General features: G+C 43.0%; 1 protein-coding gene across 8 annotated transcripts in view; it reads right to left on the bottom strand.

Moving 5' to 3' along the window:
• DST (dystonin) overlaps window positions 1-17,183 on the bottom strand; it is a 387,754-nt gene that overhangs the window by 124,708 nt on the left and 245,863 nt on the right. For 4 of the 8 annotated variants that reach the window (XM_010848528.1, XM_010848529.1, XM_010848530.1 and 1 more), the window contains 8 exons: window positions 13,484-13,612; window positions 11,187-11,275; window positions 8,232-8,367; window positions 1,716-7,163; window positions 1,441-1,590; window positions 1,082-1,297; window positions 746-895; window positions 166-399 (listed from right to left, as the gene is read on the bottom strand). In XM_010848528.1, the coding sequence (XP_010846830.1) occupies window positions 166-399; window positions 746-895; window positions 1,082-1,297; window positions 1,441-1,590; window positions 1,716-7,163; window positions 8,232-8,367; window positions 11,187-11,275; window positions 13,484-13,612 (6,552 nt within the window). The other 4 variants (XM_010848533.1, XM_010848532.1, XM_010848531.1 and 1 more) reach the window with 3 other exon arrangements.

Genomic DNA, 17,183 nt, shown 5'->3' with positions numbered 1-17,183 from the left:
TACCTTTATATATTGTAGAATTGCCACATCATACCCTGTCCATTCACTGCCATTCCAGAAAACCCTTCCTATCTTTTCCTACCCACAGCCCCTGGGGTCTACATTACAGGTTTCACACTGAAGCACTAAAAGCCAAGAATTTCGACTCCACAAAGAAAGGCAGACCTTCTGATGATCGAGATCTTGTTCTAGCTGTAACTGAGCCTCTAAATGTTCCACCTGGGTAGTTACTGAGTCCTGCATGTCAAGGAAACCCTTCTGAGTTGTGTTTAAGAGCCTTAATAGTTGTCTGCTTTGGGTGGGAGACAGATCTTGAGCGTGTTCAGAGATGAAGAACTGCACGTCAAAGGCGGTGGTCTCCAGCTGCGTCTTGGTGTGTCTGAGGTCTTTCAACACATTCTGTGAACAAAGTAGCACTAGTTATGAACAGCAAGTTAAGCCATAATAGAAAGCTTCTATCAACAGTAACATTTATTACAAAATACGGGGGCTTCCCAGGTGGCGCTAGTGGTAAGGAACCCAGCTGCCAATGCGAGACATAATGAGACTTGGGTTCATTCCCTGGGTCTGGAAGATTCCCTGGAGGAGGGAATGGGAACCCACTCCAGTATTCTTGTCTGGAGAATCCCATGGACAGAGAAGCCTGCCAGAGGAGTCCATGGGATCTCAAAGAGCTGGACACAACTGAGCGACTAACACACACACATACACACACACACTTTATCTTACTGATTTTGATACTTGCCTTGAGAAACTCCAAGCTTTGTTTTATGAGTTCAGCATCTCGAACTGTCATGATCTCCACATCCTTCACAGATTTGCTCGTCTCCGATATCCAACATGAGAATGACTGGAGTTTCTGCAGAAACTCTTCATGGGAAACGGCTAGTTTAGACTAGAAAATAAAAATTGCGTGTTCATTTTTATCTTTCCCCACATTTTAAATTCCTACAAATAATGATCCTGTGTTAAGGGCTTAACAATTTAAGAACAAATATTTCGTCTTATGACTAAATTTTCAAACCCTCAACTTTCTCCCAAAAGCTAGATCTGACTTAGCACGAGACGTTCTGGTACCTACCACCTTGGAGTCGATCGCCAGCGTGATGTGGCTCATTCTTTCTGAAGACGCAGCCTGGAGGGATGAAAGGGCCGTCTGCAGACTCTGGAGGCTCATGCTCAGGTCCTCGAGGGGTCCCCTGGGGAAGTCACTCGGCACAGACTTTACAAATTCCTCCGCCAGCGTCATGTCCTTTCTTAAAATCACACCAATTGGAGCCAATCCCAATCCAAATGTCTGCAGAAAAAAATACGCATCTCGTATCTATTTAGTGAGAAACACAAGTATAACTAACACTCAAAATAGACAAGTGCTCTTCTTAATTTTCCAAATTAATATTAGCTGACCACCCTCCATAACCATCAGCAGACGATTCTTACCTCCAACTGTTTCAGCTGGTCTCTCAAAGCTTCTAGACTGCCATCCCGGGAGTCTTGGCTGCCAAAGGGAGGCTTCATGTCTTGAAGCAAAGCCAAATACTCGCACATCTTTGATCTGTGCTGTAAACATTGCTGCAGCTCCTTGGAAAACTGAAGATAAACGTGGACATTTCATTCAATTGCTCTGTGCAGGTTTTTCAACCAAATAAAATAAATGTGATTATTCCCAAATGCTCCACACAGCTACTTGCTTATAAAATGGAAAGTCCACTTACTCGCTCCATCAAGCTGTCTCCAGAAGCCAAGTCTTCTGACCCTGAAATACATTCCAAATGGCCTGGGGACGCAGCACACAGCTCCTTCAGCCTCCCATCTCTTGACAAAGCTGGTGCACAGACAGGAGAGTTTTCTGGGCCACTCTCTTTCACACTTCGTAAATTTAGGGAACAGGGGTTTCCTTCCTTGCTGTTGAATTCTTCAAGAATGTGTGGCTCCTCATCTGTCACCTCAGGAGCTGTAGGTGATTTTTTACTCAAGTCTGTACGCTGTCCTCCATTCTCCGAATATCCATCGGGAAGCAGCTTGCAGAATATATCTTCAAGCTGCAGAGGAAGAAGTTCAGATGCCCCACCCTTTTCCTCCAGATCACACTCCATCTGAGTTAATTCTTTCATCAGTTCAAAAGCTCCTATAACTTTTTGGCTATACTGACTTTGCTTAAGTATATCAAGGAGCAATTCAGACTTGAGGTTTGCAGCGCAGAGCGGATCCTCTCTGCTCTCTGAGTTTTTGGCGCAGGAAATGCCACAGCCACTGGTGTTAGAGTTGCTGGGCACACCAGGTGTTTCATTCACCAACTGTGATGAGCTAACTCTTTTAATTAAGGTCTGAATTAGAATGTTAGCATCTGCACAGGCTGAAGGTTTTCCAAGCTCTTGAGGAGTCACACGACCTTCTTTCAAATTACCTTTTAAGGTGTCCGTGATGTCCTCCACCAGGACCTGAGATAGTTCAGCAACCTGCACCTTGCTGCCCTGGGCTCCTGGCGACGGGGCTGGTTCTTTCCCTTTCTGCTGCTCAATCCCCTCTTTCTCGCTGTTAATTTCTAAGGATGAGCAGTCAGTGCTTAAAGCCTTACTGGAGTTATTTCTTACTCCATCTGCACAGAGGTCTGACTGCACAAAATCCATGTGTTTTCCAAGGCCTTCCGCATTTCCAAGAGGGAAGCCTGAAGGCATGCTTTCATCTCCTGCTGGTGTGAGCTTGGGGATTCCTGATCTGCTTTCTTCAGCAGGAAGGTCTTTCTGTTGGCCCATCTCCTTTGGAGGTGAGTCTTCTTGGGCAAGAGCTGCCTTCTCGTCTGCATTATTAACTCCTAACTGTAAATGCTCTTTAATGGGAGGGGAAGTGACTGGAATACAGCTTGGGGTATCTTCACCTGGTTTCAGTACATCCTTTGCTTTTACATCTTTAGCACAATGCTTTAAGTAAGTAAACAGATCAAGCTCATCTTCAGGTCCATCGGTGAGTGAATCTGTCTCAATCTTTGTAAACCCTTCGGACAAGGTCACGTCTGAAGTCATGTCATCATTGATCACTTGGGAAACTGATGAGTCAAATATTTCTTCAAGATTCTCAAACTGAACGGGACTTCTACTAACTACTGTTGGTAGGTTCTGTGGTTCATCTTTAAGAGCTACTGCTGTGTTTTTAAGGCTTTCTTCCTGACTGTGTTCTTCACTGTGTGTGGTTTGTGGGACTGGAAACAGACTATTAACTATATCAAGACTCTCCCTTGTACTTTTACTGGGCAAAAGTTTAGGATATTTATCTTCTAAGGGACCTTCTATGAGAACTTCTCCTTTACCTGCGCACATTTTAGGAACTGATGCTTCATCTTCTATTTGTACATTGCTTTTGTCAGCTCTCCTTTTAATTAGATCCCTTCCACTGCCTGGAGGATCGTTATCAGCTACAGACATTGTGAATGACAAATGGCTTTCCTCTGCAGGTTTTCCTGTTAAACTGGGCTCAGGACAAATGATTTTATCAGAAGAGGAGTTACCACGAAGTGTCACATTCTCACAATATGGATTTCCACCTTTCACAGAGTCAGCAGATCCCGGCTGAATCAGCTCAAGCCCTGTGTTCTTTAGGTGGCCCTCGAGTTCAGAGGCTGAACTGACACTGGTATTAGGTAAGGCACCAACAGGGCTAAAGATGTTTTCTGATTCAGTGTCTTTCATGATAGGCAGTAATTCATCCTGAAGGACCATCTCATGATTCAACAGATCTTCTATGCTTTTTCCAACAACCTCATTTGTATCTTCTGGAAAGCAGTTTATTTCAGGACCTAAGCTACTTTTACTACTTGATTCTGGCTGTAAAACATTCACACACTGCTGTTTTTGTTTAGAATTATGATGGTGCTTTTGAGTCAGGAGAATCGTTTTATTGTTCCTTTGACTTGCATGGCTGTTTTCTGTTTCGGGAGCAGCGGCAACACACCCGGGGACGACCACGGCCGCAGCTGCGCCCTGGCCCACGGGCTCCGCACCCTCCCCTCCCGCGCCATCTCCAGCATCAGCGCCACGGTCATCGTCGTCCTGCTCGTTAGGGCCAGACACAGATTCCTCATAACTGTCTTTGCTTTGCACAGAATCTAAATGATCAGGAGCAGATTCAAATCCTTGTCCAGCCACACAGTCTTTTTCTCTCCCTTCCCAGCAGCCAGTGTCCTCAGATTCTACCGCCATCGTGAAGCTCTCTTTTCCTCCCTCAGTTTCATAGTCAGTCAATGAATCAGACTCATCACCTTCAAGGTCATCTGTGCTGTCCCTTTCTGATACAGTTTCCATCAACGGTCCACTCACTTCATAGGACTCAAATGAATTTAACTGGATTTCTTCACCAGAACCGAACTCTGCTTTCTCAGCACCTATGAGAAAATCCTGCAGAGACTGTGCTCCTCGCCTCACACCTAAGCTATCAGCCAGCCCTGCCTGGGTCCCCACAGAATGTTCCTCCTCTTTAGAAACATCATAGAAAACCTCTCCAGGAGGAGCGGCCCATTCGTCTTCCTCTGGCAGCGAGTCATAGTCCTCGGGCTGCAGACAATCACAGTCGTCACCTTCAAGGAGCAGGGAATCATGGTCGTCATCTTCAGACAAGGGTGTGTCATAGAAGTCAGCATCGCTGTCTGTGTCTGTTTCACTGCACCGGTCATCCAGCAGGGACGTTTCATAGTCGCCAGCACTGGCGCCGACAGTTCCTTCAAAAGATGGGGTATGGGTGGGAGCCAGGCCAACATCATGACCACCAGCCCTTGGGGTCGGGGCACCTGAGGACCCTTCCACTGTGGACTCACGGTTCTCATCTTCAGGTTCCTGCTGAGAAGTAGCAAGCGCATTTTCATCTTCACCACAAGTATCTGAACTAAATTCATCACTCTGACACTCTACCTGAGGATTACTACAACCAACATTGAAAGATTTCTCTTCAGCCTGTTCTCCCTTTAAACTGATGTTAATAGCTGCAATTCCCAGAAACTGGTCTTGAAATTTTTCTCTTATTCTTTGACCTGATGACTCAGTTTGGTCATTGAATGGCAATGTAGAGGTTTCACATTTCTTTCCATTACTCTCTGCGCTGTGTACATCATGAAAACTTCCCTGCTCGGTCCTCAGTTTATCATGACTTAACAAGGCACTCAGCCTGGGGGAATAGTCAAAGAGAACTGAACCCCTGCTAATATTATCTTCATTTTCTGTTTCATTTAAATCATAGGCTCTACTAGGTTTTGATTTTATCATAGGATCTGTTATCAAATCACTTGCCAAGTTCTGAAGGTTTTTAGAGTGACTACATTCATCTGCATGTTCCTTTGTTTCTAATTGACATTGATTTTCACCATTTTCAACTCTGTTTTCAGAGTCTTGTCTGGGCAGGCTAACATCAGCAAGTCCAAGCTGTGTTAAGTGTGATCTGGAACTGGGAACACTCACACCGGGTGATTTCTTAACTTTAAGATCAGTTGTGATTACATCTGCCAGGTTTTCTGACAGCCAAAATTCACTCCTGATAACATTAGTTTCCAATTCCTGAAACTCTTCGTCTATGGTATTTTCAGGGGTTTCTTTGTGTTCAGGTTCTCTCTGATGACATTTATCAAAACTACTTGGTGAAGCTGGACTTTCACCCATTTCTTTACTTGCAGTGTTATTCAGAGATACACCAGAGAGTCTTAAGACATCAAAACACTCTTCGATGGGTGTGTCCTTGTCAATTTCTGCACCACAGCCTTCCAGGAGCATCGCAACAGCCTCATTCAAGTCTCCATCATACAGCAAAAGCCTCTGCCCTGTGTTTGCATCCATATAGCTATTTATCATCAAATAAGACAGGAACAATTTTTTAGTTTGTTCTGAGCTCTGAGTTGCCACTGGCTCTTCTCCATCAAAAGCATCCTCGTCTAGCCTGTAATCATGGACCATAGACGGTTGGAATTTACAAAAAGAGAGCCATCTTCTGGCATTTTTACAAGCTTCTAAATCTCCCAAGTTTGGCATTTTATCGGGCAGTGTTATACTTTTTAAAATCGATGCTGTGTAATTATCTATAATTCCGAGTTGCGTGGCAACCTCCAAATCAATGACTTGACAAGTTTCTGGGATGTAAAGAGCAGCGATTTTCTGCCTCCCTTCCAGGATCTTGGAGGCCAATTCGTTGGTGATCAACTCCTGCTGCAGAGATGATGATGTGGGGAAGATTTCCCCAGAGTGAGGCCAGATGAGGCCCACATAGCCTCGCTGAGCCTCAAGGACCAGAAGGGCACTGCTGGACGGGATCAGATTGCACTGGACTGCCTCGTCGACAGTCAGACGCTTGGCGGGGTTGCAGCGGATGATTCCTCCTGTCTCCACCTGGTAGGTGAGGATGCTGTTCGCAGTGTCTCTGTCCATCACACCCTCTGCCACGGCTTCTTCGACAGTCAGCCTCCGACCAGACTTGGAATTGATCAGACCTCCTGAAAGCAGCTGGGCGCCCAGTAACCTGAACATGGTCTCACGGTCTATGAGGCCTTCGTGTGCTGCCCTTAAAATGCTCACATTTCGGCCACATTTCAATGTTATTCTGCCTCCTTCCTGCGGCCTCACAGGCAGAAGCCGCATCCCTAAGTCTTCCTGCAAAACACTTCTTTGCATGATATCTATTAAGGACACCTTCTCAGAGGTGGAGGGGTCGATAAGGTCTTTGCACAGACTCTGCCTTTCCAGGATTTTAGAAAATAAGGCTGAGGAAACCAGGTGCTGCTGGAAAGCCTTCTGCAAGGTCAGCTGTTCTCCTGTGGCTGGAATAACCAGCGAGCCCGTGGAAAGCAGGATCTCGAGCACTCTGATGGCCATGGGCTCTGAGATCACACCTTCAGCCAGGGCGTCCAGCACCGGAACTCTGGTGGATGACACAGCGGAGATAATCTCCTTCATTTCATTGAGTTCTTGGAGTTGGCTCAGAACTTGCTCATCGATAAGGCCGTGACTCTGGGCATCTTTGAGGTTAAAGCACGTTCTTAATTCTGGCGAAATGAGCCCAGAAATCATGAGCTGGGTCTCAAGCAACCGAATTCCCGTGTCATAATCAAGGAGGCCTCTCAGAACTGACTGAAAGACAGAAAGGACTTCCCCTGTGCTCTGATCGACGGTGCCCGCGATGACTTTATCCAGCTGAAAGGAAAGCACAGAAGTCTCAGTGGCTGACACAAGGGTGAGCAGAGCATCAAGAAATTTAGTTTGCAAGTGTTTTTTTTTTTTTTAATAAAAAAAGACACTTTAGCATAAAAATCCTCTACTTACCGAGGTGTGGCAAGGCTGTGAGTGTTAGGCAGCTCAAATGCACAAGTGATCTAAGTCAGTGATCTATCGAGAGCACAGGATGTGATAAAGCTTTGAAAACGACATGCATCTGTGAATTGAAAACTTCATATTGTGGACATCAACAGGTTAGTGAGGACACGGAAAAGATGAGGGTGAGGAGACAGGACACACACCTGCAAGGCAAACCATGCTCTCTGCAACCCAATGAGATTAGTCTCCTGACACGGGAGAGTTTCAAACCCCCATGCTATTGATGTTTACAGCATACGGACTTCTTCAGACAAGACAGAAAAAATCACTACGTACCCTCAAAATGCGACAAATAGTATGCAAAGTACTCCAGGGAGTAAGAGAATTGAATATAAAAATAACTTTGAATTCTGAATATTGTGTTGAATACTGAGTATTGTAAAGTTTAGAAAGTTCAAGGATAGGCCAAATTGTAAGCAATTTTTGTTATATTTTGAAGATGCTAGAGGATCCTTACTAAGACATAGCCCAGTATTTCTCAAATAAATCTCCTGGCTATCTCTGAAAGGCAGACAAACCCCTTAATATTCCAGTGGCACCTTTAGAGATGACTCATAGACTATTTTATATCATCACATTTATATATTAAAATACCTACTGTAGCAGCAGCAGAATGACTTTGAAAGAGAAGAGTTAGAAAAATGAATGATTCTTTTCTTTAACCATGCAAGGCAGAGATTAAGATGTCACAGAAACTGATGACAGCAGGTGAAAGGTTGCATTTAATAACCAACACGGAAATCTCCAAGTACTTACATAAACCCCACCCATGTTTCTTCCACGTACACAACTCAAGATCATCTCTTTGTCACTGACATATATTTCTACAACCATGCAGTTAGACTGAGAGTCTTGAAACAGCCTCGCGTTGTAAATAAATAACATTACCTTCTCCTCTACCTTTATGTCTCCTAAGGTTTGCAACTGTTGCAGTTGCTTCAGAGATTCACTAAAGAATAAATTATAACTTTCTTGGAGAGTTTTCACTTGTTTTTCCAATTCATTTCTTTCTTCATCTGTCATTCTAAAATAACCAGAAAGTAGGAAATGAAGAATATAAGTCCGCAAGTGATAATTATGACATACTAGGTGCAATGATTTTATAAAGAAAAATACTTTTCTAAATTAGTATTGGCTCATAAAATATAATGTAAAAAATCAATAATATATCAATACTATAATACAGTAAAAAATAACATAATCTCATACACAGATGGCTCAGGTCTAGAGTGGCTATGTATGTAAATTAAGGATGGCCGTTATAAAGAACCAAAGGAAAGAGTATAGACTAATAATATATCAGCATCTCTCTAGCATATGCAAACTTCTAAAACAACAATTGCTGTTATCTAACAGAGGGAAAACGGAAGGTATTCCCATTTGAATGCAGACTTCCAAAGAATAGCAAGGAGAGATAAGAAAGCCTTCCTCATCGATCAATGCAAAGAAATAGAGGAAAACAACAGAACGGGAAAGACCAGAGATCTCTTCAAGAAAATTAGAGATACCAAGGGAACATTTCATGCAAAGATGGGCTCGATAAAGGACAGAAATGGTATGGACCTAACAGAAGCAGAAGGTATTAAGAAGAGGTGGCAAGAATACACAGAAGAACTGTACAAAAAAGATCTTCACGACCCAGATAATCACGATGGTGTGATCACTTACCTAGAGCCAGACATCCTGGAATGTGAAGTCAAGTGGGCATTAGAAAGCGTCACTATGAACAAAGCTAGTGGAGGTGATGGAATTCCAGGTGAGCTATTTCAAATCCTGAAAGATGATGCTGTGAAAGTGCTGCACTCAATATGCCAACAAATTTGGAAAACTCAGCAGTGGCCACAGGACTGGTAAATGTCAGTTTTCATTCCAATCCCAAAGAAAGGCAATGCCAAAGAATGCTCAAACTACCACACAATTGCACTCATCTCACACGCTAGTAAAGTAATGCTCAAAATTCTCCAAGCCAGGCTTCAGCAATACGTGAACTGTGAACTTCCAAATGTTTAACCTGGTTTTAGAAAAGGCAGAGGGACCAGAGATCAAATTGCCAACATCTGCTGGATCATGGAAAAAGCAAGAGAGTTCCAGAAAAACATCTACTTTTGCTTTATTGACTATGCCAAAGCCTTTGACTGTGTGCATCACAAGAAACTGCGGAAAATTCTGAAAGAGATGGGAATACCAGACCACCTGACCTGCCTCTTAAGAAACCTATATGCAGGTCAGGAAGCAACAGTTAGAACTAGACATGGAACAACAGACTGGTTCCAAATAGGAAAAGGAGTACGTCAAGGCTGTATTTTGTCACCCTGCTTATTTAACTTATATGCAGAGTACATCATGAGAAACGCTGGACTGGAAGAAAACACAAGCTGGAATCAAGATTGCCGGGAGAAATATCAATAACCTCAGATATGCAGATGACACCACCCTTATGGCAGAAAGTGAAGAGGAACTAACAAGCCTCTTGATGAAAGTGAAAGAGGAAAGTCAAAAAGTTGGCATAAAGCTCAACATTCAGAAAACGAAGATCATGGCATCTGGTCCCATCACTTCATGGGAAATAGATGGGCAAACAGTGGAAACAGTGTCAGACTTTTTTGGGGGCTCCAAAATCACTGCAGATGGTGACTGCAGCCATGAAATTAAAAAACGCTTACTCCTTGGAAGGAAAGTTATGACCAACCTAGATAGCATATTCAAAAGCAGAGACATTACTTTGCCAACAAAGGTCCATCTAGTCAAGGCTATGGTTTTGTCAGTGGTCGTGTGTGGATGTGAGAGTTGGACTACTAAGAAAGCTGAGTGCCGAAGAATTGATGCTTTTGAACTGTGGTGTTGGAGAAGACTCTTGAGAGTCCCTTGGACTGCAATGAGATCCAACCAGTCCATCCTATAAGGAAACCAGTCCTGGGTGTTCATTGGAAGGACTGATGCTGAGGCTGAAACTCCAATACTTTAGCCACCTCATGCAAAGAGTTGACTGATTGGAAAAGACCCCGATGCTGGGAGGGATTGGGGGCAAGAGGAGAAGGGTATGACAGAGGATGAGATTGGCTGGATGGCATCACTGACTCGATGCACATGAGTTTGGGTGAACTCTGGGAGTTGGTGATGGACAGGGAGGCCTGGCGTGCTGTGATTCATGGGGTCACAAGAGTCGGACACAACTGAGCGACTGAACTAAACTGAACAGAGGGGAAGATCCCATTGTTAGTTCCAACATGGAAAAGGGACAAGTAATGTGCCATGACTCAAGATTAAACTTGTTCAAGCAGAAAGATGAATAAAAATGAAATTCATAAGGAAATTAACCCAATTCGCTAAGGTACAAAATCATTCTAGATTAATTCTGATGACAGCCAAAGAAGGGTTTAAGAAAAGGGTAGATTCCATCCCTTCCTAAGGCTAAAATAAATGAAGGGCCTCAAAGCAAGAACCAAACCATTAGAAATCTTGTTGCCAAAGGTCTCAGCTAAGGAAATAAAGAACACATTTATACATATTTTCCAAAAGGCAGGTCTTGGAGAGTAAGTACTACTTAGAATCAGGACTTGGCTTGGAATCTTTACAACTAACTAGCAACTCATCCTTAACTCTGAGCCTGTTTTTCTTATCAGCAATATATGGAGATAATAAGTATATTTCAGAATTTTGATAAAGACTGAGAGTCAAGAAAAGTGACAGTTAAATCACTTTATAATCATAGGTTATTAACTAAACTTGTGACTGAGTTCCATTTTTAAACCCTCCACTAAAATTTAATATCCTCTACTTTGCTGAGCATTTTGAAGACCACTTCGCTACTCTGAATAAAAGACTTAATTAAAACCAACATACTTGTCTCCATGTTTAGCCAAAAACAGCTGCATGCCTTGTAGTGCTTCAGATAACTGTTCCTTCTTGATTGAAATTTCCTCACTGGAAATCTGCAAGGTAAAGAAAGTACACTCAGGCTCTTCCTTCACAAAGGCTAGATAACAGTCTTTTTAAAAAACTGATCCAAGTTTCCATCAACACCCACACGATGGGTCTATTTTCAGGTGACCTGAGTCAATACCATGAGTTATTCCCAGTCTGCAGGTCTGGATAAGATGAATACTTCATTGAGAATGTACAATGAGTGGAGCCCCTCCCTCTAATCCTAAGGCCATTACTTCCACCAGGAAATAATAATACAGCATGGTAAGATTCTTGCATCCATCCCAGCCCAACCACGAATGAAGGAGGCACAGATGCTCGGCAATGGACCATCACGGTCCTCACAGAGATGGATACAGCGCTCATTTGGAAAAAAACATAGTGGAAGTATTTCTCTCTAGATCTGCAGAACGAGGTTAAATAATTTCTATTATTAAGACATTTGATTGCAAAAGTCGCCAGTGACAGTCAAAGAAATAAAACTGAACTGTTTGGGAAAAGCAAGCCCTTTCTCCTAATTCAGCAGTGTATCATTTCTGAAGCCCTAAATCCCATGGACAAGTGGAGGCTGGTAGGCTATGGCTCACAGGGTGGCAGAAGAGTCGGATACCACTTAGTGATTAAACAACAACGTCAGAAAGTAATTACCATTCTTTTAAGTGATGGGGCAATGAAAAGGTATATATTCCCCAGACATATGCTATTGAGAATCATTTTAAAGTCTATTTTTTGTGGTTAGAGGAAAGCATGAGGCCATACTAATTTTTTGAGAGACACTTATTATTGACATCAAATTACCTGAAATTTCCTTTAATAGAGTGACCAAGAGTAATTCAAGATTTGCAACTGAGGCCACAATCTGCACTGGCAAAGTATCTATTCTTATGTCTGCCAGGTGTAAACCTGAAACTGATCTATAAAATTTGGGAGCACTCCTAACCACAGAATGAAGAAATACCAAGGGTTCATAAACCACATTCCTCAGAAGAAACTTGTTCTCCACAAAGAAATCCTTGCTAAGGTCTGTGTCCCTATTTTAATTATTTTCCTGTTTAACAGGGGGGAAATTAAGATGTTTTAAACTAAATATTCACATTCACTTTGATGGCTTTAGGTTTAAAACACTCAATGTAATTGTGTTTTCCAACTTATTTCCTCTACACTCTATAAAATGCAGTTTGCTAGACTATGAGCTAAGCTGGCTTGATTTCAACTGAATGAGAATTCAAGCAAATACTCAGGTTTATAAACCTCTCCTGGGGGAACCTCAGAGATGGCACACCTGCCTTGCACCACAGGTGAAATCTGACAAGATACTGAAGTTCTCCACTATTAGATTATGCAACAATGTCTGTTTCAAGTGATGACAAGTGTGTGTCGATGCAGAGCTTGAAGGTAAAAAGCTACTGAGCACCTCTGTGATTTCCACAGGTCAGGAGGGCACTATAGGAAACGTACCCCAGAAAAATGCTGCTTAACTTAGCAGAGGTTTATTTTTTTTAAATAAACCAGCAATTCCAATGCTATCACCAGCAACAGTAACCCTGCTTAATTTAATCCAGTCCCCTAGGAGCATCAGGTGGGGCATTCCAATGGACACCTCGGAGCAGTAACATCTCACAAGAGGTAGCCAGTCAACCGAAGCCAAGTAGACAAGTTTAGCCCACAGAACTGAAGGCTTCATTAGGAGAGGGAAAGAACCTGGAATTCCTGGTGGAGGGCAGTTGTTTTCTTTAGGAGATAGAAAAGATCCAGAAAAGCACAACTAATTTCAATCCTCACAGGTTGTCATCTTGGTTTGTGTTTTGTTCTTCTGGAAACTTGTTGTTCACATTGTAAGAAGGAACCTGCATCTCTTTATGACACAAGAGTGCGTGGATATACTCAGGGCACAAAAGAGAGTGACTCTGCTCTCCAGCAGTGCTTATCACAAAGACCAAGAAGCAGAGCTCACTGTGAGGAGGACCAGGCCACATATTGGCTGACTAACAGTGAGGTTAGTACTGATAAAGTTCAGAATTTGGAGCAGAGAAGCGCGTCTTCTGCCACATACTGTACTTCCTTGGGCAAGTTACTGAACCTCTCTGATCTTCATTTATAGTTGCCCAAAGAAATGGGGAAAACTAAAGAATTAAAAGTATTTTTTAGATGGACTATATCGACTCAGTAAATTCTTATCACTGTAATTATTAGTAAACCAGCATCTCGGTGAATACCTTTTGCTTAGAAAAGGAAGACTTTCCAGCCTTCTCTCCATCTCTCAATGTCTTGCTGATATTTGATACCCATTTTTGCAATTCTTTGACTTTTTCAACATGCTCTTTCTTTTCTTCTTCCAGTGACTTCTGATGGGTATGAGTGATTTAAAAAAAAAAAAAGACATATTCCAGTAAATGACCAAACTATTAATCACTTCACAGAAAACAAGGATGTAAAAATATTTTTTTCATCACACACAGGTTACTGAGATATTTTATTCATTCACTTAACCACATTCAACACATCACGTGGCAGATGTACTTCCAAAAATTTAGGGTAGCAAAGCAAACTGTGACAAACACTTTTGAATGATCAATCTAACCTCCCAGCTGGTCTATTAACATGACATATTCAAAAACTCAACTTTATTCATGAAGCACTCTTTGAATTGCTGCCTTTGCATTAGCATTACAATCAGAATTCTCTAGACAGAAAAATCTAAGACAATGGCATGCTGAAAAAATGAAGTCTACAAAAGACAAAAACACACAGAACTAAGAAAAACCTTCCCCCTCCTGCAGCAGGTAACCACTCACAACGCTGCTTTTAATTACAAAGTTGTAACTAGAAATGGGAGATGGTGGTAAACATATTATATGTAGATTACAACATACAGAAAAACTAAAAACATGCATTTTTCAAGGTGATCTGAACCACCACAGCTTCACGGATATGGGAACAAATACACATTTCCCCTTGGATTTCATGGTGCTTTTGAAGTGTTCTTTTGGTGAGTGTAATGAATCCTTGAACAAATGGGAACCCTAATAGCAGGCTGGATCCCATCAGGGATGCAGAATTCTGAAGTAAGGATGCTGTAAACTCAGTGATGTTTCTCAAGCTTGTCTCATATTTCAGGTAAAATACTTTTACTTTACTGTGGGTAGGAGTTCAAAAAAACAAATCTCAAAGCTAAATGGAACCATTATGAACAGCAGTAAATATTTTGTTATTTTCAATTTTAAACATATTCTCTCTCAGGCAGATTGGAGTCTAAAATCCAAGTAACCTGACATTTAGTCTAGAGGAGCGATGCAAATTTCTTCCAGATCAGGAGACAGCAACTGTGTTTTGTAAAGGACCAGAGGACAAGTATTTCAGGCTCTGGGAGCCATACGGTCACTGTCAGAACTACTCAACTCTGTCCTTGTGCCCAAAAGTAAGCCAAAGACAGTATGTACATAAGAGTGTGTCTGCGTTCCAATAAAACTTTATTTAAAAAAAATTATAAATGAAAAGTATTCTCTTTTCTGAGCAGTCAGTGTTTCCAGCCCTCAAGAAACTGAGGGTGCTTCCAGCGTGTGACAGTGACCAGAGCGTGGATCTTATCATTAAGCTGTGGGCACAGCAATGAGAACTAACACAGTATTTCCCGTATGACTGCTTATGTGAACATGCCCTGTTACGAAGAATAATAGAGGCTGGAAATTCCTGTCATCAAGGGTTCAGACACTTCTAGGAGTTTAAGTCCTGTGTGGAAATCAAAATCGGCTTTTTCTAAGGCTTCTTTGTATGTCAGCTTTCTTTTCGTCTGGGGACACAGGATGTTTCTGACATAGGACTTTTGATCTTTGAGCTTCGTAGCAATGAAGACATCTATAATCCCTACTTGCAGAGCTTCTTCAATGGACAAGCGGGACTGAGCCTGGGGCTCCATCAGGCCCCCTGTCAGGTACTGAAATTCTAGACATCGGATTCCCATGTCCTTACTGATGATGTTTGCACCCACAGTTTCCACCACGGACATCACTTTGTTGGTGACAGGGTGGCTGACCCCCGTGACCACTAGCTCGCACTGCCGCAGCTGCTGGGCAAAGCCCTCGTCCACCAGGCCTCTGTGCAAGGCCTCGGCCACCCGGTACCTCTTGCCGGTCAGCGGGTCGATGATGCCCCCGGTGCTGACTTGGGCTTCAAGGCATCGGAGGGCAGTAATCCGATCGATCAGATTCCGACGGGAGGCCTTCAGCACAGAGATCCTTTCCCCACTGGACGTCAGCCAGTAACCCGCAATAGGACTGTGCACATCCTTCTTGGGGACCAACCGGCTCAGCAAGGAATCGGCAAGTTCTGTGAGCGTGAGGAGGCCTTCCTGATACTTTTTGATGGCGGCTTTGTCAATAGTTCCCTGCTCTACAGCCTCGCTGATACTGAACTGTAATCCGGTCTTAGCATCAGTCAGCATGTGACAAGGCTGCCCATAGGACTCATAAAACGTGGCTTCCTTCCACTGATACTGCTGCCCCGAGAGCTCCAGGTATGTACTTTTCTCAATCAGGGTTCTCTGGAAAGCCTCGTAGGCAGTCAGCTCTGCTCCCGTCCTAGTATCTACAACAGCAATCCTGTGAGTTTTTGCTACATTGAGATTGGAAATGTTCTTCTCCCCAAACGGAAACAGAAAGCACTGGCTGTCTACATCAAAGACACACATGCGCAGTAATTCCGAGTAATACAGGGCTTGCTTGTTATTGGGATTAGGGAAGACGCGGCTATTGCTGGAGGGCTCATGTAAAAACTGCAGGATGGCATTATTTAGCAGTCCTTGCTGCAGGGCAATTTCTGGGGGAACCCGAATGCCCCTTGTGGGGTCGATGACGCCCCCACTGGCGATCTGCACCTCCAATATATGTTTGCCCCTCTGTCTATCAACCATTCTATTTTCCATGGCCTGAAACACTGACAGCACCTTAGAGGAACATGGATAGCCCAGGGCTGCCTTCTCTGCCTCAAGGAGCCTGATTTTAAATTCAGGGTCAACCACACCTTTAAGGACTGCATCCTCAACAGAATAGGTCTGCCCTGAAACGGGGTCAATTATGAAACCTGTGGCCGCCTGAGCTTCTAAAAACGCTAAAGCCATCATCTTGTCAATGATGATTTTCTTGGCAGCTGAGGAAAAGGAAATCTTTTCTTTTGTGGATTCCAGGTAAAGCCCTGCGATGGAAGTGGCTTTTGTCAAAAACTTGCTCAGAGTTTTCTGAACTTCTTCAATGGTCTTAAGACCGAGTCGCAGCTGCTCAACTGTTTTCATGTCCAGAAGCTTAGCCTCAACCAACTGCCTGGCTGTCACGGTGCGCCGGAGCCCTTGGAACTGAAACTCATCATCCCTGACCGAGCATGCGTGATCACCATCAAAGTTCTGAAAGGTCTCTGGTTCTGAGTTTTTGTTTAGAAAATCTCTCTTGAGCCCACCCGCTGCCCTGCACCCTTCGAGCATCCATTCATCACTGCCAGGGGCTGGATTCTTCTCTTGCTTTAATGCTGTGACTTCCGCACGCATAGCACACTGCTTGCTCTTAGCTATCTGTAACAGGAATTTACAAGATGTTAAAAGTCAACTAAAGAACGTTCTCACGTTACCCACTCCTAATCCAAATATAATTCTTAGCATAACAAAGATTACATAAGAGAAAAAAACTGTTAAGCCCCAGAGGGTTCATGAATAAGGAATGCTATTTTGAGAGTCTGAAGTTTAAACTTTAGATGACTATTAAGTATTAAAATGGTATATCTGAAAAAGATGGGAGATGAAACCTGTCCACAGAATGTGTTAGAAATTAAAACTAACTGCTTGCTTTTTCTAGTTTTCTTTAGGGTCAAATTTTTCAGAATAGAATCCCTTTTGATACCAACAGGATAGCCATGCCATCTGTGTTTTTC

Source organism: Bison bison, unplaced genomic scaffold (genome assembly GCF_000754665.1).
Source record: "Bison bison bison isolate TAMUID 2011002044 unplaced genomic scaffold, Bison_UMD1.0 scf7180017864270, whole genome shotgun sequence".
Taxonomy (NCBI): Eukaryota; Metazoa; Chordata; class Mammalia; order Artiodactyla; family Bovidae; genus Bison; species Bison bison.
This window is presented reverse-complemented; position numbering and strand designations above follow the sequence as displayed.